Source organism: Spermophilus citellus (assembly GCF_964194105.1).
Source record: "Spermophilus citellus genome assembly, chromosome: 1".
Taxonomy (NCBI): Eukaryota; Metazoa; Chordata; class Mammalia; order Rodentia; family Sciuridae; genus Spermophilus; species Spermophilus citellus.
The window spans coordinates 15,130,992-15,153,497 of NC_138182.1; the positions used below are offsets into that span (position 1 = coordinate 15,130,992).

At 36.1% G+C, this 22,506-nt stretch overlaps 1 protein-coding gene across 4 annotated transcripts in view; it reads left to right on the forward strand.

Moving 5' to 3' along the window:
- Positions 1–22,506, forward strand: part of UGGT2 (UDP-glucose glycoprotein glucosyltransferase 2) — a 175,938-nt gene that overhangs the window by 134,161 nt on the left and 19,271 nt on the right. For 3 of the 4 annotated variants that reach the window (XM_081289839.1, XM_081289838.1, XM_081289840.1), the window contains 8 exons: positions 1,177–1,262; positions 6,092–6,176; positions 7,186–7,268; positions 9,860–9,955; positions 11,694–11,778; positions 16,046–16,228; positions 17,555–17,715; positions 18,339–18,453. In XM_081289839.1, coding sequence (XP_081145965.1) covers positions 1,177–1,262; positions 6,092–6,176; positions 7,186–7,268; positions 9,860–9,955; positions 11,694–11,778; positions 16,046–16,228; positions 17,555–17,715; positions 18,339–18,453 — 894 coding nt within the window. Of the gene's footprint in view, positions 1–1,176; positions 1,263–6,091; positions 6,177–7,185; positions 7,269–9,859; positions 9,956–11,693; positions 11,779–16,045; positions 16,229–17,554; positions 17,716–18,338; positions 18,454–22,506 lie in introns of those variants that run through there. The other variant, XM_081289841.1, reaches the window with a different exon arrangement.

The following is a 22,506-nucleotide window of genomic DNA, read 5'->3' on the forward strand; positions in this document are numbered from 1 at the left end:
GCCATGGGTTCTGTAGGCCAGTGGCGAATCTATGGGCTGGGCCAGGTGGGCCTGGTGGTAAAATAGGCCAGTGGCAAACCTGTGGGCTCAATGGGCAGAGTAGGAGGCCAGGTGGGGGATCTGGGGAAGCCCCCATGTGTGCCAGACTGTTGCCATACTTGGAGGGCACCCAGGACCCAGGGACCCAGTGGATGCTGGACTGGGTGTGATCTGGGGAAGGGCAAGTGCCAAGGACCAAGTGGGGTGCCACACTGGGTGGGTACTGGCTGAGTTCTGGACCTGACAGGTGCTGGATTGGGGAGTGCCCCGAGGACTAGGCTGGTTGGTGCCAGAACCCAGTGGGTGCTGGGCTAGGGAGGGTGCTGGGGGGTAGGCTGATTCTGGGACCACCCAGGTGCCAGCCTGAGTGGGCCCTGGGTACTGATAGGTGTTAGGACTGGTCAGCCAGGCAAATTGAGCGCCAGGTGCCCTCAGACCCAGCTTTCCAACTTCCTGATCCTCTGTAGCCTTGTTAGCCCCTCTGAGCCGCAGGACTCAGAGTCAGGGGAGGGCCAGGTTCTCTCTAACCTCTCCAACTTGTGTTTCTCAAGTGAAATGCTCTCAGTTCCTGATTTTCCACACGTTTGTTAGGTTCAGTTATATTTTGCTAGGCTCAGATAGATTTATGTGGACCTAGCCGTGGGTGAACTCATGGATCCGGGTTTCCAGTTTCCGTTGACACTGCCGTGCTGTAGTCCCAGCAGTGCTGTAATCCCAAAATGGCTCCTGGATCTGCTCTCTCTGGACGATTAATAAACTCAGGGCGACTTTTTTTTTTTTTTTTAAAGATCCATGTAATCAGTTGAACAGTCTGGTTTGGCTAGGGCAAACTGCCCCTCCAGTCTCAGGATTTTTCGCTCTAAGCGTCAGGGAGAAGCAGTATTCCTGCTGCTTGAGTTCTGGGTAGCTGAGTTAGGAGAAAGGCTACCTCACTCTAATCTGCTGTCTTGCTCCCTCCCCAGAACATGCTTTTAAAGGTTATTGTAAAATCTCCTTTCTTAGTACTCATTTGTAGAATTTTTTTCCACATTTAATAAATGCATTCTTGAATAATTTATTTATAGCCCTTTTGGATAATTGGATGTGGGATGTGCTTAATTATGTAAGACAGTGATTTTTTTTTTCTCATCTTAAAAGGGCTATTTTCAATTAAAAGCAAACCCAGGTGCTTGGATGCTGAAATTACGCCAAGGAAAATCAGAAGATATTTATCAAATAGTTGGGTGAGTTATGTGACCCTCTTTAAATTATTTTGTATGTCAATAATTATTTAGTGCAACATAACCAGTATCATCAAAACAGCAATTAACATGTTAATACTGGCCTAAGTCCAAATATCATCAAGGTGACAGAATACGATTTTTCAGGACTTGTCTATCCCGTAAGAATTTGAACAACTATCCACATACAAAAATCCCTTCATAATAACTAAAGAAATCGAGTAAGATATACAACACCTGATTGTAGCACAGAAATAAGGAAAAATGTATTGGATAGGAAGACCAGTTTTGTCTAAAAAATATATTTTGGGGCTGGGGTTGTGGCTCAGCAGTAGAGCGCTCGCCAAGCGAGGCCCTGGAAAAGAAGAAATTAAACTATCGCTATTTGCGGATGACATGATAATATACTTAACAGACCCAAAAGAGTCTACAAAGAAGCTGCTAGAGTTAATAAATGAATTCAGCAAAGTGGCAGGTTATAAAATCAACACGCATAAATCAAAGGCATTCCTATATATCAGCAACAAAACTTCTGAAATGGAAATAAGGAAAACCACTCCATTCACAATATCCTTAAAGAAAATAAGATACTTGGGTATCAACCTAACAAAAGAGGTGAAAGATTTATACAATGAAAACTACAGAACCCTAAAGAGAGAGATAGAAGAAGATCTCAGAAGATGGAAAAATGTACCCTGTTCATGGATAGGCAGAACTAACATCATCAAAATGGCGATATTACCCAAAGTTCTCTATAGGTTTAATGCGATGCCAATCAAAATACCAACGGCATTTCTTGTAGAAATAGACAAAGCAATCATGAAATTCATATGGAAAAACAAAAGACCCAGAATAGCAAAAGCAATTCTAAGCAGGAAGTGTGAATCTGGAGGTATAGCGATACCAGAGGTCAAACTGTACTACAAAGCAATAGTAACAAAAACAGCATGGTACTGGTACCAAAACAGGCGGGTGGACCAATGGTACAGAATAGAAGACACAGAGACTAATCCACAAAGTTACAACTATCTTATATTTGATAAAGGGGCTAAAAGCATGCAATGGAGGAAGGATAGCATCTTCAACAAATGGTGCTGGGAAAATTGGAAATCCATATGCAACAAAATGAAATTGAATCCCTTTCTCTCGCCATCCACAAAAATTAACTCAAAATGGATCAGGGAGCTAGATATCAAATCAGAGACACTGCGTCTGATAGAAGAAAAAGTTGGCTACGATCTACAAATTGTGGGGTCGGGCTCCAAATTCCTTAATAGGACACCCATAGCCCAAGAGTTAACAACCAGAATAAACAAATGGGACTTAATTAAACTAAAAAGTTTTTTCTCAGCAAGAGAAACAATAAAAGAGGTAAATAGAGAGCCTACATCCTGGGAACAAATCTTTACCCCCCACACCTCTGATAGAGCCCTAGTATCCAGAATGTACAAAGAACTCAAAAAATTAAATAATAAGATAACAAATAACCCAATTAACAAATGGGCCAAGGACCTCAACAGACACTTCTCAGAGGAGGACATACAATCAATCAACAAGTTCATGAAAAAATGCTCACCATCTCTAGCAATCAGAGAAATGCAAATCAAAACCACCCTAAGATACCATCTCACTCCAGTAAGATTGGCAGCCATTATGAAGTCAAACAACAACAAGTGTTGGCGGGGATGTGGGGAAAAAGGTACACTTGTACACTGCTGGTGGGGCTGCAAAATGGTGAGGCCAATTTGGAAAGCAGTATGGAGATTCCTGGGAAAGCTGGGAATGGAACCACCATTTGACCCAGCTATTGCACTTCTCGGACTATTCCCTGAGGACCTTAAAAGAGCGCACTATAGGGATACGGCTGCATCAATGATTATAGCGGCACAATTCACAATAGCTAGACTGTGGAACCAACCTAGATGCCCTTCAATAGATGAATGGATAAAGAAAATGTGGCATCTATACACAATGGAATATTATGCAGCACTAAGAAATGACAAAATCATAGAATTTGCAGGGAAATGGATGGCATTAGAGCAGATTATGCTAAGTGAAGCTAGCCAAGCCCTAAAAAACAAATGCCAAATGTCTGCTTTGATATAAAGAGAACAACTAAGAACAGAACAGGAAGGAAGAGCATGTGGAAAAGACTACAGATAACAAAGACGAATGGGGGGAGAGAAACGGAGAGAGAAGGGAAAGCATATGGAAATGGTAGGAGACCTTCAAGGATACATAAAATTACAAGAGGCTATGAGGGGCAAGGGGGAGGGAAAAAAAAGGGAGAGAATTGAACAACAGCAGGGGAGATAGAGAGGGAAGATGGGAGGGGAGGGGAGGGGAGGGGTGATAGTAGGGGTTAGGAAAGGTAGCAGAATACAACAGACACTAATATGGCATTATGTAAAAATGTGAATATGTAACAGATGTGATTCTGCAATCTATATTTGGGGTGAAAATGGGAGTTCAAAACACAATTTGAGTCTAATGTATGAAAGATGATATATCATGAGCTATGTAATGCTTTAAATAATCAATAAAAAATTAAAAAAAAAAAATAAAGTGCACTGTAAAAAAAAAAAAAAAAAAAAAAAAAAAAAAAAGGCGAGGCCCTGGGTTCAATCCGCAGCACCACATAAAAATAAATAAAATAAAGGTAGTGTGTCTAACCCCCCCCAAAAAAAAAACTTTAAAAAGATATATTGTGCGTCTTTTGAAACAGAAACATCATGAAATGGCTAAATTGAGCTAATTATCATAGACCTATCTCCAAATTTTTTTCTATTTGTTCTTTTTAGTTGTACATGTGAGCACCATGTATTTTGACATATCATACATACATGGAGTATAATTTCCCATTCTTGTGGTTGTACATGATGTGGAATTTCACTGTTTGTGTATTTATATATGAAGATAGGAAAGTTATGTCCAATTCATTCTACTGTCTTTCCCATTCCCATCCCCCTGCACTCCCCCACCCCATCCAATCCAGTGAATTTTCACTACCTGCACCCCCATTGTGAGTCAGCATCCATATAACAAAGAGAAAAAGCTCTTAAAATCTACTGAGATTTTCAAGAATATAATATGTTGTTATTAACTACAGCCATCATGATGTACAATAGAGCTCGTTTACTTTTCCTAAATGATCAGATAAACCAATCCCTTCCCAACTCCATCCCTTCCCCACTCCACCCTCATCCCTGTTGGTCACCGTCACTCTACATTTGGCTTCTATAATTTTAACCCTTTTTAAAAAATGTTTTTTAGTTGTAGATGGACATATTTATTTTTATGTGATGCTGAGGCTTGAACCTAGTACCTCACCCATGTTAGGCAAGCACTTTTAGGATGGCTCCCAGGAGCCTTCGATAGTACAGAACTGAGGAAGTGACCAAGGAGGGAGAGCTGTACCTCTCCTAAGATTCTAAAAGTGAAAAAGCAAAAAACTGCTCTTAGCTGTCTGTCCATGATCAGAAAGCTATGCACTTGATGCTAGAATACTGATGTAGAAAACCTCATGTATTCCTGACTGTACTTGCCAAAAGAAACTAGCCAAGATTTAGCATATAGCCCCACTCACTAATATGGTCCAGATGCTATCTGTTTAGCAGAATCTAATTATCAACCAGAACCATAGTACAAAAAAAGTCTATAAACAACCACCAAAAAAGTGTTCAACTTTCTGACTCCTGCAGTATAAGGAAGTTTCCTGCCTTATTTAATACACACAACATTTCCACAAATAAATTCTTTCCAGAAACATTTGTGGTGTCATTGATCAGCACTACTAAGTCTGCCACCTAGTAGAGTGGGAAAATGTAATCAAATCATAAATAGTTTCTACAATAGAAGGTTTCAGTACACAGTAAAAATACCAAAAGTAACTGAGCACAACTTCATACTCAGTTGTTCAGCAAGTTTGAAAATTAAAAGAATGATCTGTATTATATGTAATATAAAAACAATAAGGTAATATAAATGGACATCTGTTTTGTGAACCTTTTCATCACTGACCAAATACCTGACAAGAACTGCTTAGAGGAGAAAATGTGTATTTGGAGATCAAGGCTTCAGAGGTCTCAGTCCATAGATGGGTGACCTCATTCTTCTGGGCCCGAGATGAGGCAGCACATCATGAGGGAAAGACCCAGCCTAGGAAAACTGTTCTACTCATGGGGAAGGAGCCACAGCAAAAAGCAGTCCTTCTAGCTACACCCCACCTGCCTTCAGTTACCTAGTCAGCTCACTCAAACCAGGGTGGACTCATTAGATTATAGCTCTCATAATCTATTTCGCCTCTGAATATTCCTGCATTAACAGGAGTTTTGAGGGGACACCTCATATCAAAACCATAACATTAGACACATTTTCAGTCTTGTGTGTTTTACAATACCCTTCAATTTTGGTATTTGAAAATGTTTATTGGATATTTAAAAAGTCACAATGGAGAATTCATTTAATATATAAGAAAACTTTTAAGTCTAAAAAATGTTTCACATTTTAATTATCATTGTGACATATCAGATTTGAAAGATTTTAATATTGTCATATCCTTGATATACACCAGCAAGGAAAGCAGTAGTTTAAACTTTCCAAGTGATACTCAGTATTGCATTTAATCAGCTATTTTTGTGCAATTTAAATTTATATTAAACATTACTGGATGATTTCTTAAATGTAATGTATATCTTAACTGAATATAGAAACAAAAAAATGATAGTTACACAAGTAATACCACACACGTTTATAGCGAAATGAATTGTTATTTGTGTCATAATTGTATGTGTTCTCTTGAATTATAAACATCTGTGTTTTTCTGATTTTAGGCATAGAGGAACTGACTCTCAGCCAGACATTGGAGATGTCATTGTTGTATTAAATAGTTTCAAGAGCAAGATACTGGAAGTACAGGTGTGTGAGGCTGAAGCTTTTTATAGGCTTTTTTCTTTTTTCTTTTTTTCTTTAGCATTTATTTTTAATATTAACAGGAATCTATTTTTCCTTCATTTTTAGTCTATAAAGAATTTTATAATACTGCCTCAAATGTTGTATTGAAACTCTTAAAGTGAAAGGAAGGTTAATGTTATAAAGGGAAAACAGAGCTTGTAGAAAAAAGGAATAACTTTCTCTTGTTTTGTTTTTGTTTTTGTTTAGTCTTGCTATATTATTGTATTTGCCTTTTTTGTAGCCAGACAATGTTACAGATTATATTATAAAGATTAGCTCAAGAACACAGGTTGAAAAATTAGTACTAAAATGAAAAAGTGATGTTTCTTTCCTTAAAGAGAAAAAGAATTTTTTCTTTACTTTTTAAAAAATGTTTATTTTTGTCTTTTCATTTATTGTCTACTATTACAAGGGGAGTTTTCAATATTGGCTGGTATAGTTCTTTTAAACAAACCAAACTTTCTACTTAAGGCTACTAAAAACATTGGATAAATGTTTAAATCTTAAAAGCACTTCAGGATCTGACAATAATGAAATAATAAGGATAGTAAGGAAATAAAATTAAAGGGAAATTGAAAAACCTAGAAAATTAAGCAAGCACCAAAGCTTCTCTTGGCCCAAGAAAGCCGCTGTTCCCTGGGAACATTTGTTCTGTCACATTTGAATTGTTGTTTTGATTTGCTAGGTTACAGGAATAGAAATTAAAACCTGGGACCCAGATAAAGCAGGTGATTTTTTTAGAAGACCTCCTGCTTTGATCAACTGGTCCTATCTTCAGGGTAATGACAAAATATAGTAAATTATCCCATGTAATATTTTAGTCCAAGTTTGTATCAACAAAATAATCCTGGCTCTGTTTACAGCAACTATTCTTAGGTTTCCACTTTGCCTAATATAATTCATTTTCTAACTAAGCATTATAACCTTTAAGGCTGACAAAGTCTAAATTTTTTTTCTTTACAATGTTATCTAGGTACAAAAAAAACCGGACAAAATAAAGGAAGATATCCTTATTGATAACCATGAGAAAAAAGGAATGTGGGACTCTATTAAAAGGTATTTACTATGAATAGTAATAGTAATAGATTGGTAGAGTCTACCATATGGAAACCTTGCATATGGTAAAAATGTAAGTACACAGATACTCCTCTCAAGGAGAAACTGGGGACAGTTGAACATGTGTGTCGTACAAACCAAAAGAGAAAAAGGATATATCCGAAGGAACCTCAAGAAAGACTTCTTGTAATAGTGTATGGCTAAGATCTGTTCTAAAGGAAAAATAGGATTCAAAAGTTGGAGATAGTTGAAGGTACCCAATTACATGAAGGCAAGAAGACTGGGTATGTTCCTCAAATAACAGAAAGTAGCCCAGCTTAGCTACAACACTGAGTATAATGTGGAATATATAAGTTTCAGTGTTTATTAAAAGAAGAAAGCATTGGCTCATGTAGAATCCAGGAGTAGACCTGGCTTTAGTCATTCTGGTAATGTGGTCTGAAAAGTTTCTCCATATTAGTTTTACTATTTCTTAGCCTCTTTCCAAATAATACCAGCAAAAGTTCCAAGGATGTTATGTGTAGCTATAACTAACTAATTAAAAAATAAATTAAGAAGGACGACCAATAGAGTAGCAAAGGGCTCAGAAAAAGGGAGGAGAGAGGGAAGTGGATAGTATTGAGGATTAAAATGGAGAAAATTATGTAACATTTATGAATATTTCAAAATGAACCCCACCATTATGTAAAACTTTAATTCACTATTAATACATAATTTTAAATAAACTAAAAAAAAAAAGTTCCAAGGATGACTTATTAGTCCAAAACTGAAATAAGTACAATAACTTTAACTGAGCACACCTGGGGCACATACCTATATCTATAGCCTTTGGTAAGCCTGTCCCACCTAAACGTCTTAGAATTAAGTTGGAGGATAAGTTGTTCCCCCCAAATCATTGTACTACAAGAGGAATGGATGTTAGGCTGGTAAAAAATCAAGTTGTCTGCTATAGAGAACTTTGAAAATATGTTTTAGAGATTTGAACTTAATTTGAATTGTGATGATAAAACATTTATCAAAGTTAAGAAATAAAAACTTCAGGCCAAGTAGATTGGGCAACCTAAATAGATTTTGTTATACCAGTCAAAAACATCCTCATGGGGCTGGTGTTGTGGCTCAGTGGTACAGTACTTGCCTAGCATGGGTGAGGCCCTGAGTTCAATCCTCAGCACCACATAAAAATAAATAAATAAATAAAGGTTAAATTCATTTTAAAAAAAAAAAGCATCCTCATTATTTTGAACTTTGCCCAGTTTAGCTCTCTTTTCCTATAAGTGATTTGTTTGGTAAGAAAAACCATGTTATTTTCCCATAAATCAACTATTTTCTTACTTGGAGGATTATAATAAAAGATTTGAGGGCAGGGGCTATAGCTCAGTGGTAGAGTGCTTACCTAGCATGTGTGGGGCCCTGGGTTCTATCCCTAGTAACCAAAAACAAAAAAAAAGATTTGAAAAATACTTTTGATATAACAATTTGTACTTGAAAAACTATCTACCAGGATGATTATAAGTTGTTGAGTTTTCCAAATTTTAATTATTCTAAATGTGCTTATATAAAAATGATATTTTAAATAAGAAAAAGAAAAATTATATACAATATGAATACCCCTGAGTAAGAGTCTATCATTTTTGTAGATGCAAAAATGAGATATTGCTTGTCAGGGTCCAAAAGTAGAAATGACAGCTGGCCCTGATTAAGCTCTGGGATGTATACCTTTGAGTGGACACAGCTCCCTAGCCTCTCTGTTCTTTATGGAGGGCACTCAGGATACAGAGATCTTTGTAGCTTGTGTGGTCTGAAAAACATACCTCATAGAGGAGCTCCAAATTACAGGAAAATTTTAAATAATATTTTAGTGTGAGGAAGGCTTGTTAGCAGCGCTCGTAGACTTACTCTATTACCACATAAATCCTTGATGTACCATAGTTACACTTATGTGTTTTATTCATTCCCTCATTATTAGCCTGCACTTAAAGTTTCAAAAGACTAGATATGGGGCTGGGGCTGTAGCTCAGTGGCAGAGCACTTGCCTAGCATGTGTAGGCACAGAGTTCCATCCTTAATACCACAATAAAAATAAAATAAAGGCATGCTGTACATCTACACTAAAAAAAAAAAAAAAAAAAGACTGAATATGGCCGTGGCAGAGTTGGTTTTAAGACAACTTCTGCAACTCAAAATGATTCAAAGATACTACCTTATTAACATGGAGACAGTATAATGCATTCCATTTATTTATAAAAATACAAGCTTTCTGGGATTGTAGCTCAGTGGTAGAGCACTTGCCTAGCATGTGTGAGGCCCTGGGTTCAATTCCCAGCACCACATAAAACTAAATAAACAAAATAAAGTTCCAACTATAACCAAAAACATTAAAATAAATAAATAAAAATAAAAGCTTATAAAACTTAAAAGTGATATTGTCCCATGTGTATACAAAGAACTCATAATTGTCCTGATAAGTGTTTGCTTTAAGATAATAATTACTTTGAAAAGCCTTCATATATTTATTTTTACCAAATGTAGTATTTAGTTATGTAAAATTTGCAAGTATATATTAAACTTAATTATACTATTTTTATTTCAAGTTTCACAAGAAGATTGCATAAAGATAACAAAAAGGAAAAAGATGTTCTAAACATTTTTTCAGTTGCTTCTGGCCATTTGTATGAACGCTTTCTAAGGTAGGTACAATTTTTATCTAATGTTTTAAAAAAGTAATTCATGGCTCAGTTCCATTAAGAATAAAGGAATGGGGCAGGGGTTGTGGCTCAGTGGTAGAGTGCTTGTCTCACACATTGAGGCACTAAGTTCAATCCTGAGCACCACATAAAAATAAAAGTATTGTGTCCATTTACAACTAAAAAAAATATATTTAAAAAAGAATAAAGGAATGTATAGGTAGGGGAAAAATTTTCTACCTCGTTTCCTTGATATTTAGTTTTATTTTGTACAGAAAACGAATAGTATTTTTATATCCTGCCAGATATATACTATAGATAAACATTTTTTCTTTTATTTTTTACCCAAATAGTAGTAAACTGTATATTGCTCTGCACCTTGCTTTATTTTAAGTTGACAGTTATAAGGTAAGTATATTATTAAAATGCAGTAAAACTTCATGAGTTTGATTTGATTTGGAATAATCACTTTAAGGCTAGAAAATACGTAATTTGTAACAAGTGATAGGGAAGAAAAAATATGTACAGTGAATTTTCCTGTTTTAAAAACAGGAGGGAGATGGGAGAAGAGGATACATTTACAAAGTACAAGCGGATATTTTTTAACTGTATATGTAGAGGGGTCACAATACCTCAGAAAAGTTTGAATTGTAGTGTTGATATTTTAACATGGATCTTTAAAAGTACTTTTGTACCTCTTCGATTAAAAGGTCTAGAATAGAAGCAAGAGGATCAGGCCTAGTCACAGGTTCCTAGGTACTCTACCTGCAGGGGGGAGCAGATGAAACCCTGAGACTCCAAGGAGGCTGCAGGCTTATGAGGGCTGAGGTCTCCTCTGCTCTCCTCCCTGTTGTTTCCTGCCTTTATTTTCCCTGGGCATCCCTGAAGATTCCCCTTTGGGGGATGTTGGGCATAGATAAAAAGGAAGGAAAGAAACTGGCACAAGAAAGTAGGGAACCACTTTAATCATAGCACCAGAGGGGAAGAAGCAGGTAGAAAAGCCAGTCAGAATCACTGTGAACTTCTTACTCTCACAGACTTGGATGAATCTTCATGATAAGCCACAGAGACAGTATTGCAAGTGAGACATAGTGGCAGTACACCTGTAGTCCTAGTAACTGAAGAGACTGAGGCAGAAGGATCACAAGTTCAAAGCCAGCCTGGGCAACTTAGTGAGATTCTGTCTCAATAAAATATACGAAGGTCTGAGGGTGTAACTCAGCAGTAGAGTACCCTTGGGTTCAATCCCCAGCGGGATGGTGGGGTAGGGAGATGGTTTCCAGCTGCTATAGGAGGGTACATGGTAGGTGGAGCAATAAAAGGATGGGAGGGGATTAGACAAGAGGGAGAGGGGGAAAAAAAAGATCTAGGATAGCAAGAGGGTGGCCTGTGCAGTGAATTTACCAGTGTAGACAGGCATGTCATTCCAGGTTTGCAGACCTGATTCTAATCACAGCAGCGGAGCCATGGTTAGGTTGTGGCTTGGCTAGATACCACCATTTCAGATTGGCTTATTTGTCAGAAGAAACTAAAGCAGTTTTGTCTCTGCCAAACATAGATTTCCACCCTTATACAGCACATATTTGATCAGGCATAATATTTGGAAATATTTCAGTTCGATTCTCCACAATTCATAATAGAAAACTACAGATTCATGCCTTTAAATATTGAAGAGCTTTCTTAGAAGTAAGAGGGACTCCTATTAAAGTTAACTTATATTGAGTTTAATTTTTTTATACAGAATTATGATGCTTTCTGTTTTACGTAACACCAAAACACCAGTGAAATTCTGGTTCCTAAAAAATTATCTCTCACCAACATTTAAAGTAAGTACATTACTCTTTTTCTAGAATAGCTAAAATTAAATTCATATAACATTTTCTTTTTTTAGAATGGGCCTTTTGAAATGTATATTTACTCAGATAACTATTTTAATGAATTTTAAAATATATTTTTATCTAGCTGAAGAAAAATTTTATGCAATTCTTATTTAAAGCCATGTTGAAAGAAAAATCACAGCAGCAAAGTATGTTTAAGCAAGTCAAGATCAAATGATTAGTTGGTTTTCATGATAATGAATATATAAATAAAATGTGAAATAGGAAATATATAAATATTTTCAGTTAAGAAAGTTGGATTTTTGTCATATTTTTATAAAGATAGACAGGAACACTCATAGTACCAATGGGAAAAAAAAAGAAAATTATATTCTAGAAAATAGTTTTATAGTACTGAGAACTATCTTTATCAGAGTTGATTGATTGCTGAGATAGTGTGGACACTCTAGGCTCAGGCCACCAACATCTGTTACTCTTTACTGTGCCCCACACTTACGCTGCAGAGTGCACTGTTTCTCCTTATTCACAGGTTTCTAGGTACTCTACGTATTATTCAGTTGTTCTTCATAATAATCTCATGTGGTAAGAATATCAAGACTGGCCTAATCTAAGACTACCCTTACCTTCCATAATTCCCTAGGACTCTTACAACTCAGAAAAGCAGTTATACTCAGTTTATTACCCCAAAAGTGTACCCATAAAATCAGTAAAGGAAAAGGTACAGAAGGTAGAATCTATAGTCTCCCTGCTGTCCTCTCCCAGTGCAGTTGCACATACAGCATTTATTTCTCCTAGCAATAGTGTGGCAGTGCTCATGGAATATTGCCAACCAGGGATCCTCACTTAGACTCTATTCTGACATTTTTTAATTGGGGGTCAACCATGTAGACCCAGCCTGCCTAACAGACCTTGGCTCTAGGCCCTGCAGAGGATATATGATGTCTTGTGACCCAAGGTCTTTGGTAGCATAGACTATCTGGTGTGGCCTAAGGTCCCCAGAGAAAGACATTCTTATGAGGCAGTCATTCCATAGGTGGGGTTATCTTCTAGGAGTCAAGAGTAAAGGGCCATGCCTCTGTGTGTGTGTGTGTGTGTGTGTGTGTGTGTGTGTCCCCTTGATAGCACAGGCCTGAAATAACTTACTAGGAACATAGCTAAGATTTGAATCCAAGCATTGTGACTTCAAAGGCCAGGCGCTTAACCACATAAAACAGCCTTTCTGTCTCCCACCACCAACAGGGCATCCTATGCTTATCTAGTAATAGAAAAGGGGGGAAAAAAACCTGAAAAATAAATATAGACAAAAAGTTAGCTTTGTTATTCTATTGAAAGTATTATTCTACTAACCAAATACTGCATGGGTGCTGGGTAACTGCATAAACTGAGATAATATAATCTAAACATTGTCTTAGCAGAAAATTATATTACTCATTAAAAAATAGTGCTAATTATGAATTTAAAAACTCATGTCACTTCATGGCCAAAAGTAGTATCCTGTTTGAAATAAGTATTTTTTCTACTGTAATTTGTTTCTTTCTGTTAAAATTTGTCTTTTGAAACTTATTAGTGAAATATAACATGTACATAGAAAGGTACAGAAACCACAGGTGTGCAGCTTTCCTGAATTCTGAGTTGAAACACCTGTGTCACCAGCAGCCAGATGCAGAAGTTGCCAGCACTCTAGATCCATGCCCTCCATTATGGAAAGCCACCCCTCCTCTCTTCTTTCACATCTTTGCTGAAATTACACTTCCTTTGCTATAATCCTTTCTTGATTGCACTATGTGAACTCTAATTCCTTCTTACCTAATCACTTTATTTTCCTCCCCCACCCCTTTTTTTCTCCATAGCATCATCTTCTGTAGATAACAAATAATTTCATTTATTTTTTACCTGCTACTTCTTGAATGTAAGCCTCTCAAGGGCCATCATGTGTGTGTGTGTGTGTGTGCGTGTGTGTGTGTGTGTTTTAACTACTATATCCTTAGGGACTTGTGCCTGGCACATAGTTTGTATTCAATATGTTTTTGCATAGTTGCTGAAAAAAGTTTTTCTAATTTCTCATGTTTTAATTTGAAACCAAATCAATGACTTTCAGCAGATATTCTAGCCAAAATTTTTAACATTTCAGTTCACAGATAAAATCTGTCTTTACAAAGTAAAAAACAAAAAAGTTAATTGAGCATTATTATTTTAAATCTACATTGTTCTTGCAAAAACAGATTGAAAAAATAGTCATATAACCAGCAGCTCATTATGGATAAAAATTAAAGGAGAAAAAGCAAATTTTATATTTCCTAGCCCACCTTTTACTACAGCTTTGCCATCTTCCCTGTTTTTGTCCTCTTGAATGAAACTGAACCATTAATGTATTTCATTAGCTACTTCTGGGCTAAACAGGGAATGAGATGCACTCATATGCCTCATAATGTTTCCATTAGACAACAGAACATACACATGACGGTGGTCCCATAAAATTATAATAGGAACAGAAAAATTCCAATAGCCTAGTAATGTCAAAGCCATGTTAATATCTTGGCACAACATATCACTCACATGTTTGTGGTGATGCTGATGTTAACCAACTGTGTCGTATAAAATATAGCACATACAGTTATGCTCAGTACATAATGCTGCATAATGATAACTACATTACTAGAGTATGTATTTACATTTTTTCATTGTTTTAAAGTGTATTCCTGCTTTTTAAAAAAAAAAAAAAGTTAACTGTAAAACAGCCTCAGGCAGATCTTTTAGGAAGGTATCCAGAAAAAGGCATTGTTCTCACAGGAGATGACAGCTCCTTTTTGGGTTACTGCCCCAGAAGACCTTCATGTGAGATGAGACGAGTGTTATTGATGATTGTGACCCTGTGTAGGCATCCTAATATGTATGTTTTTGTCTTAGTTTTTAACAAGGCAGTTTAAAAAATTGAAAAAGTTTTTATAAAAAAATATAAAAAGACTTTAGAAGTTTATGAAGCAAAAATGTTTCAGTAAGGTAAGGCTAATTTATATTGAAGAAAGGATAAAATTTTATAAATTTCATAAAGCCTAAGTGTAGTGCTTATAAAGTCTGTAGTTGTGTTCTAGTGCTTCACATTCCCTCATCACCCATCTACTCATCCAGAGCAGCTTCCAGTACTGCAAGCCCCATTCATGGTAGTTGCCCTATAGAGGATGTCAGTTTTTATCCTTTATGCTATATTTTACTGTACCTTTTCTATTTAGATACAAAAATGCATATTATTTTATTTTAGTTGCCTCTAGTTCAGCAGCAGACTGTACAGGTTTGAAGGCTAGAAACAACAGACAATACCATCTAGGTTTATATAAGCAACCCTGTGACATTTGCCATGACATAGTCACCAATGACACATTTCTCAAAACATATCCTTATTGTTGACACAGAACTGTGCTGCTAATATGTGCAAAGACATTGAACCAGGTGTCAGATATTCTGACTATGGCAACCACCTTTTATGTGTAATTCCTGAATTAGTCATAAATCTCAAACATGGAACTTCTGAAGAGGATCTGATTTATCAATTTATAAATCATTTTGTACTTTTTTTGCATTTCTCTGATCAACCAATGGGTTAGCTTAATTATAAACTGTGTGATACAAGAGTATTCACAGGCTTTTCTTTCTGAAGTAAGGTTATCTCCAGTCAGACATGAGCAGTAAAATTATAAAAACATTTATCTTAACATTAATAAACTTGCTCGTTAACATTGTCTCTTGCTTAATGAAAGTATATAGTTTTATATATTTGTCACCATTTTCATATTTGTCACTAATAGATGGTGTTGCTCTGCTTCCTGCTAAACTATAACAAACACTTAGGATAACCAACTTGGAAGAGGGGTTTATTTTGGCTCACAGTTCTGGAGGTTTCAGTCCATGGTTATTTGGCCCTGTTGCTTTGGGCCTGTGGTAGCACTGAATGTCATAGCAGGAGCTATGGTTGATGAGGCCTTTTCATGTTATGTTATGGGAAACAAAAAGGAGTCCCTTCAAGAGCATACCCCAATGACCTAACTTCCTAGGCCCTACCTCCTAATGGTCCCACTACTTCTGAATAGTGCCATAGACTAGCAACCAGGACTTCCACTCATGGACCTTTGGGAGACACTTCCCAAAGAATTATGACTTTAACATAGAATAATTTATAGAAGTAATATTTAGAAGTTTGTATAAAACTAAGCTTCTTTCTCTTCCTCGAGTGTATATGATTTTGTGTGTATGTTTTTAGGAGATAATTCCTCATATGGCTATGGAGTATGGATTCCAATATGAACTGGTCCAATATAAGTGGCCCCACTGGCTTCATCAGCAGACTGAAAAACAACGAATTATTTGGGGTTACAAAATTCTTTTCCTTGATGTCCTTTTTCCACTAGCAGTAGATAAAATTATTTTTGTTGATGCTGACCAGGTAATAAGATTAATTATTGTTTTTTAGTAGTGAACAAGTTTCTTTTACACTTCTGCGTGAATATAAGGGGTTAATTTATGTTGCTCACATTATTGTCTTTGTTGCCATGCTACATAAACATGTAATTCATGATTGTAGTGCATTAGCAAAGTGCGTATAATTGAAAAATAAGTGGTCAGAATTCCAAGTGAAAATTGAAGGAATTGCAAGAAGTACCATTTATTATTTAGGACATGACAGTTTTCTATATGTAATAGTTTAAGTCTGGGAATAAAAATGAATATATTAATCATAAGACTAGTTAAATGAATTCCTACAAATATAAGCTTAATTTTTTAAATTAACTATTTTTTCTTCCTGGAAAAGTTAACAGCAATGACAACCATCCTGTCATTTTTACATCTACAGTAGCATTCTTTGACATTAAACTAGTAACCAAATCCTTATCACTCTACTACTTAATGAAAGTAATGCCTTGAATTTGCCCTCCCCATTAATGTTCTAAGCTTTAAAATTTATATCTAAAAATAATGACTTTCCCCTTTACTCTTTTCACTGCCTTTGTAATCATTAATTTGAAAAAAAAAATTGGAAAACATAGAATTTCTAATAACAGTGATATATACATGTAAATGTAACTTAAATGTTATATTTATGTATATTAATTCAAATTCATATCCTCTATTAGAACAAAAGGAATATTTTAAAGTTCTATATTAGAATTTATTTATACTATACTTTTATTATATTAGTTTCCAAGTTGATAAATATGAACCATTGTAATTAAACCAAAAAACAGGCAAATGTAGATGAAGTAAGCATTTCTAAACATTAGCTGATACAATTCTTTCTCCAATCTTCCCCTAACATAAAGTAAAATAAAACAAAATCTAACATTTTCCATAAAGCTATTTAAAATAATCAAATTTTTCTTTGATTCAAATTTATGATTTTTAACATAATGATATTTATCATAAAATTATTTTCAAATATTACTCCACACATTGAGAAACTGAGGCCTGTGTACTTGGGTAATATTTAAACCCTTCCCAAAATGTATCTTACGTTTAAAAACAAAAACTTTCTTACAAATGATATAACATAGTATTCTTACTCGTAAGACTACTGTTTTATAGACTGAGAACATAAATTTCATGTTTCTTTTAATATGTAAGGACAGGAGGAATAAAACATTCAGTAAATTCACAGCAAGTGAAAGCAACTTGAGGAAAATGTATCATGCTCTATAGCTATAGTAGGGTGATAATGATTGACAAATCCATAAAAAGGAAATATGTTATTTTACATTCTATTTTAATTACTTAGATAGTGAGACATGACCTAAAAGAACTCCGAGATTTTGATCTGGGTGGAGCTCCTTATGGGTACACTCCATTCTGTGATAGCCGCACTGACATGGATGGATATCGATTCTGGAAAACAGGATACTGGGCATCACATCTTGTGAAAAGGAAATACCATATCAGGTGAGAAAATTTAAATAAATGATGTATTGAATTATAGCATTCACTTTTCTTAGAAATTATGATAATGATAACCAGTTACATAGTGCTTATTACATGCCAGGTAAAAAATAAGTGTCTTTACATTTATTAACTCATAAAATCTTTGTATCAGGTTTTGTAACACTATTATTATCTCCATTTTATAGATTTGGAAACTAAAGCATTCAGCAGTTATGTAACTTGCCAGGCTACCCTTGCTAGTACATAGTTTAGCCAGTTAAACCCAAGTGATAGGGCTCAAGTATAATGCTCATAACCACTGTAGCATATTTAAGCTTGGTTTGCCAAATATTTAAATGACTGTACTATCTTCATAGCTGTTACTCTTTTGTAGGGCCATGAATTTCATGACAACTTGAAAATAACTTGTAGTAACTCTAGAACATAGGTCCTACTAGAACTATAACACCTTTCATACTCCATAGAAATAGTATTCGATATTGGGAGCAATTTTATGGAAGGACTTATTATTATTAGATCATAGGATGTTTGTAGCTAAATGAATAGCATCACTGTAGACATTCACTGGGGAAAGTGCAATTACATAAGCAGCATAGGCTATCAAGAAATATTCACTTTTGCAGTGCCTTATACGTAGTGGATCTCAAGAAGTTCAGGAGAATTGCAGCAGGTGACAGGCTTAGAGGCCAGTACCAAGCTCTCAGCCAAGATCCGAACAGTCTTTCAAATCTAGATCAGGTAAGTAAAATGTTAACAAAAATGTTTTAGTACATACATACACAGCTTAACATAATCATCATCTCAATGGCTTGCTGGCGTCACCTCTCAACCACTGCATTCTGTCAAAAATGCCATGCGTCATTCTGACTCGGCTATGGCTCTCAGCAATCATTAAACTTACTCAGAGCTTGTGGTAGAGCACTTGCCTAGCATACATAAGACCCTGGCCCCAGCACCACATAAAAAAAAAAATACATATATCATACTTGTTTCCTCCCTGTGTGTATAAGGCAGGGCAGCAGGGAGCGAACAAGACTTGAAGCCAGGGATGCTTAACCACTGAACCACATCCCCAGCCTGGTTTTTTTTTTTGTTTGTTTGTTTTGAGACGGTCTCACTGAGAGCCTTGCGAAGTTGCTGAGGCTAGCTGTGAACTTGGCAATCCTCCTGATTCAGCCTCCACAGCTGCTGGGATTATAAGCATGGGCCACCAGACCTTGTTTATACTGGATTCTTTCATGTTCCCCTCCCATCCCCCATCTCAAAGACAAACTTGCTTCATGCAGTGTCCCTAGAAACACTTTTTGTCCTTCCTCGTAAACACCTTTTCCTCTTATCCCATGAAATTCTTCATTATTGCATCTGTTGCATACCTGGTAAGTGCAAGACACTCTACTAGGACCTGAGATAACAGAAAACAAAAGGATTCTTAAGTACATGATGCTTTCATTTTAATTGTAAGATAAATTTTTAAAAAATATAATTAAAGGTAATCAGTATCCCAGAGGAAAAAATTAAAATAGGAAATGATGATAGTTCAGAATGGTGAAGGAGTTGGGCTTTGTAGTTGTAAATTGGGCACCCATATATCCCTACAAAGGTGACATTTGAATGGATTTCAGATGGAAATGTAAAACTGACCATACAGATGTGACGATTCTACACGGAGGGAATACCTAGTGCAAAATTTCCAAGATGGGAATAGGTCTTTACATGTTTGAGAAATAGCAAGGAAGGCCATTTAGCTATCCCTAAATGCCAAACCTGAAATAAAATTAGGGTGGAGAGGAGTACACCATGAGGGAAAAGGGTCCAGATTATGTATAAAGCTTAGGCATATTCTTTAAAAATCTAGTAAATGAAAACTTAGATCAAAATATTAATGACTAGACCACACTGGTAAGGGACTAATTAAAATCATTCTTGAAAATTAGGAGAACTCCGAGTACTTACATATGCACATACAAAATAGGATCTTTTCAGTACTGCCAGTTAGTAGAAAACTGATTTAGGGTCCTTGGTAAACACCAATAACATGCCAAATTTAGATTATGATTACCACAATTTTTGTAATTTTTAGTTATTTTACCAGTAGACTATTTATAAGTAATGTTTAGTCTTAACATATAATTAAAAGCTTGTGAATTTGACTATCATCTGCCTGTACTAAAAAAAGGACTCATTTTTTAAGCTTTCCAAGAACTCTGTGTTCTCCTAATATTGGGGGATCACTGCCCTTATTCTGATGCAGTTTCACTTTCAATCCCACCAATCCACTAAACACTTCTCACTAAAGTCTATTATCTTTTTACTAGGTAAAAGTATACAGTGAGCTCCTCTTTATTCTCGTGTGCTTTCTTTACAACATGAATTTGTTGGCTGCCATAATACATACCAAAATTTCAAGGTTCTTCCCTGATATCTGTTCGTTTCCTATAGTAGTTGTGTTGGTGAAGCACTACTTTTTCTGTGCTTTCCAAATAAATGTTGCTATGCTTTGAGTCTCAGCTTGGCCCATTTCTCATTCTGTACCAACTCTATTAGCAATCTTACCTTCATTCATCCTTTCAGTTTCCATCTTCCTACAAATAATTCCCAAATTTTATCTGTATCTTAGCTATTCCTAAATGCCAAACTCATATTTAAATCTACCAGCATCACCACATTAATGCCCCAAACTATCTCAAAGTTAATAACTCAAGTTCTTTCCTCTTCCATTACCTGCATCAGCAAATACCACTTAGCTGCCTATCACAGGTTGTATTTCTCAGGAAACAAACTGACTAAAATGGAAATTAGTTTGCAAAAGGTTTACTAGGAAGTGCTCTCAGGACCAGCAAGTTCAGGGCAAGGAGTGAAATAGAATTGGTAAGATTCTCCAAATTCAAGAAGGACTTGGATCAGTGATCCCTACGGAGCTCTGAAGCTGTGATGGTCTTTCTGCGGTGACAATGCACAAAGGTGGGCAAGGAACCCTGGTATTTATTTCTTCACATCAACAAATCATTGTATATAGGCTTTCCCAGGAAAAGGTTTGACCTTGGTGAGACAACTCTTACCCCAGTGGTAGTTCTTAATGATAACTGACAGTTGAAAGTTGTCGGCCAGCAGCTCTTGCCAGCAGCTAGTAGAAGTTTTCAGACTTGAATGGAGATGTGGGTGCTACATCATAGCATCTGTTATAGTGCACACTGTTCTATGTGAATCTACCTCTTTGAATAAATTCAACAGAAAACTTAAGAATGAAGTTAGTGGGATATACATCTGGAGCTGATTTGTAGCCCATACTTAGACCCATTGTCTCTGCTCTCCATTCTGGATTCCCTTAACATAGTGAATCGCAAAGTGGTTCTGGATTACTTGGTTGTGGAGGTTGTGGGGATAATAAGCACAACCTCCTTAAAAGAATCCCTGGGGATGATAAGAAGGGTCTTATCACCTTACTTTGTTCCCTTGGACCTGTGTAATTCTTATGAATGGTAACAGCACTATATGATGGTTGTTGATGTAGAATATAATGCTGCATATGCAGAATGGCACCTTACCCTTGCAAAGTACTATCATCAAGATAGCACCTCTGGTGTCTTCAATAGACTGTTCAATTGCTCTTTCAGGCCAGCATCTTCTGTGTGGTATCATAGTGTGATAGGATTGTGAAATCTCATGGTCATATGCTCTCTGCCATGATCTTTGCTGTGAATTTGGTCTCTTAATCTAATACAATATTATATCGAACCCTGTGTCAGTGGATGACTCCTTAAGCTCTTGGATAATGAAAGCACAGAAAGCAAACCCATACACAAAATATGTATATAGTTCAGTTCAGAAGAATTATGTTCTTTCAGGGCTGAAGGGGTCCAGTGTAGTTAATTTGCCACCAAACTGCTGATTGATCTTTTCAAAGTATACATTCAGCATTAGACCAGTATTGGTCTGTTCTCTTGGCAGTTGTAAGGGTTAGATCAGACTTGATGGTCCCATGCACGGTCTCCATCTCTGCTGTCATTCTACTTCACACATGTGCCTATTGTGCCATTGAAGTAGCCAGGGACCAAGTCTAGCAGACATCAGCAGACTATCGTTTTGTCTGGTTTGTCATTTAGTGCAGCATCTCTATTGAGTGCTTTCTGGTGATGTTAAAGGTTCAGTACCCAAAGATTCATCCATAAACCTCCACTCCAGAATTCCTTTTCCTTAATCTTTCATTATTTCTTTCTGAGCCTCTTTACCATGACATTGGTAAATGTTACATCATTTACCATTTCAAGTGAATTCTGATTACATTCCGACTGTAGGCTACTTTTCTTTCTGTGCAAATCAAATGATGAAGAGTGTCATGTGAAGCAGTTAAAATAGTGCTTAAATATAAACTCATATTACTAAGTACCTCTTTTTTAAAAAAGAAAAAATGTCTGAAATAAATAACCTCAGCTTCCACTTAGAAACTTAAGAGGAAAAGAAAAATTAAAACCAAAGTAAGGTCTCTGCTAATGGAGTAAGACGAGAAAAGCAAATATGGACTAGAAAGAAAGAAATGATCATGTCTAGTAAGTGACATTACCTTCTATGTGGAAAACCCAAAAGAATCATCAACAAAAACCTTGGAGTGATAAGGAATGATAACTCAGAAACAAGATAGTAAGTTAATATACCAAGGTGAAATCACTTTCCCATATGTCATCAGTAAACAAGTGGATTTGAAATTTAAAACAATAGCATTCACAATAGCATTTAAAAAGTGAAATACTTTCTCTGCATCTATGGAGATGATCATTTTTTGCATGTATTGAA